Source organism: Danio aesculapii, chromosome 13 (assembly GCF_903798145.1).
Source record: "Danio aesculapii chromosome 13, fDanAes4.1, whole genome shotgun sequence".
Taxonomy (NCBI): domain Eukaryota; kingdom Metazoa; phylum Chordata; class Actinopteri; order Cypriniformes; family Danionidae; genus Danio; species Danio aesculapii.
The window spans coordinates 111,391-113,890 of record NC_079447.1 but is presented as its reverse complement, the minus strand read 5'-3'; the positions used below and the strand labels follow the sequence as shown (position 1 = coordinate 113,890).

The 2,500-nt window shown below is 38.4% G+C and overlaps 1 protein-coding gene across 1 annotated transcript in view; it reads left to right on the top strand.

The window, feature by feature from the left end:
- The window catches only part of lclat1 (lysocardiolipin acyltransferase 1), a 10,823-nt gene that overhangs the window by 59 nt on the left and 8,264 nt on the right, over nt 1-2,500 (top strand). Inside the window, exon 1 of the mRNA XM_056470864.1 lies at nt 1-142. This exon is cut by the window's left edge and continues 59 nt beyond it. Coding sequence (XP_056326839.1) covers nt 1-142 — 142 coding nt within the window. The remainder of the gene's footprint in view (nt 143-2,500) is intronic.

The window sequence follows — 2,500 nt, the reverse complement described above, 5'->3', positions numbered from 1 at the left end:
ATGGCTGCCGCGGTAAACATGGCGCCCGGGCTGCGTCTGCAGGAGGATTTACTGCGGGACTCAGAGTGACTGCGCGCGGCTGCAGGAGTCGCGGAGGAGCCGCTGATTTCCAGACTTTCTCCTGCGGTCAAAACGCGCTGAAGTGAGTAAACAGGACAGCGCAGAGTCTGTCCGGTTCATCATGTGATGTATTTACTGTACTGTCATATTCATAACCGAGCTGAGTGTGCTGGAATACATTAATAAAAGTCCTGCAGGGTTACCTGAGGGGAAACGCCACCACAACACAGCCTTCACCGTCCATAATCTCATGTTATACTTTATTTCGACAGCATAATAATGTAGATGTCGAGTAGGTGATGAGAGTTCATACACTATTGATCACTCGTGTAATCACCTGTGCTGAACTGCATCATCATCATCATCATCATCATCATCATCATCATCATCATCATCATCCTGATCATCATCACAGACCTCCACCAGTTCATTAATAATGTGTTTAATTACAGCACATCACATTGAGGATGGGACTGACATGTGAATATCACAGCTCATCTTAATGGCATTATTAGACAGCACAGTTGAAGATTCTCCTATAAAGTTTACAAATGATAATTTTCACAGTGTTTATTATTATTATAGTGATGTGTTGGAGACAGCTGTATTTTAAAGATGTGATCAATATCATTGGCCTCTTTAAGAAATGATTTATTATTATGCGATTGTCTCCAGAATAAACCACTGTTATACAATGACTTGCCTAATTACCCTAACTTTACCCTAATTACTCTAATTAAGCCTTTAAATGTGACTTTAAGCTGAATACTAGTGTCTTGAAGAATATCTAGTCTAATATTATTTACTGTCATCATGGCGAAGAGAAATCTAATGTAAAACCACAGGTATTCTTGGGTGTGTCTCAGTCAGCACCTTTGTTCACTAGTCAGTGCACTGATCAGGGCGTCAGCCATTTTAAGTGCTGCCTCAATTGTAAACTTCTTCCAGTGTACTGAAACTGAAAGTAAAAAGTCCCATAATGCACTGTGAAAGTCCGGCCGCGTCTATACACACTGTATATGTGCCCTTAATGGAAAGTTTGGCAGCTCGAGTATGAATCACATGACCTAAATCATCAAACACAATGACAAGTGAGAGACGGTTACTAAAAATAATGTTATTTCTTTATTTTAGCATGAATAAACAGAGCCGGACAGGTCGTTAGCAGTCTGACAGACATTTATAGTTGTTGTTGCTGGTTTATGAAGTAATCTGTGTATCTATAGTGTACTGTTAAACCTCAGTAAGATTACTGTATGATCATGCTCAGTTCTGCTGTTGTGTCTAAACTCCAGTGTTGATGATGTACAATGAGGACGCTCTCATGTCAGGCTCAATGTAGGGAACACAGCTCATCAGTGCCCTAACTAGTGCTAGTGAATGCCCAAAATAATCATACTGAGTGGAACACACCTGTCAGTGTGTGAGGATGATTAGTAGCGCTGCCTCATTGATTACAGTGATGAGGATCAGTTCTTCACCCTCTTCTGCACGCATTATGATAGATCTAGATTAAAATGTTTGACTGTTTTTCCTTTCTTAAATTGGTTTTACTTGAAGTGCTGTAAAAAAATGGAAAATTGTCCTTTTCTAAGGTACTTTATGATATGTTGGCATATGGAAACAACGTCCAACAGTGGAGCTAACTTAGACATTTCAATTTAGAACTTATGTCTAATAATTTTGTAGATTTAATTGGTGTTGCAGTGTTATAAGCTTTAACACAGACCTTATAAATGACACCTAATACACACTTTCCAACAACTCATATTCCAGCAGCTTTCCTTTCATCCATTCTTTTTTGCTGAATATTATTAAAAACAAACCTAATATTGTATTATCATGAATACAACACACAGTAAATATACATATTCTCTCAAGTAAATATCATAACTAATAAATAACAAGTCTAGTCTATCCAGATGCGTCAGAATATTGCAGCTACTAGCTAAACAATATTGAATTATTATACTATATACTATATACACCTGTCTTATCTGCCTCTGAGCTAACTTACTCGAACTGTCTCCATCACTGCTCTTATCAAATGTCCAGTCTGCATCATTCTCATGGTCACTAAACCCGTCTCCTCCTCACTTTCATCTGCAGGAAGAGCCAGTTCTGTCCTTTTCTTCTTTCACTCACTATAGAACATGGTGGTGCTGGCTAATACACCGCTCCCTGTATTCATATCTATTCAAAAGTAGTATTGCCATTAAGACTAGATTTTATCCATAATGCAAATGTCATTAACATAAGACTAATCAACATTATATTACTATTATATTACACTGCTTCTCCACAAGCGTCTCAGCACTCTCTCTGATTGATTGATTGATTGATTGACAGCTGTCACTCAGATGTGTGTGTCTCTCAGATGCCAGTCCTGTTGTTGTCCTGTAGATTCTGACTTCATGCATATTTATGATTATTCTTCTCA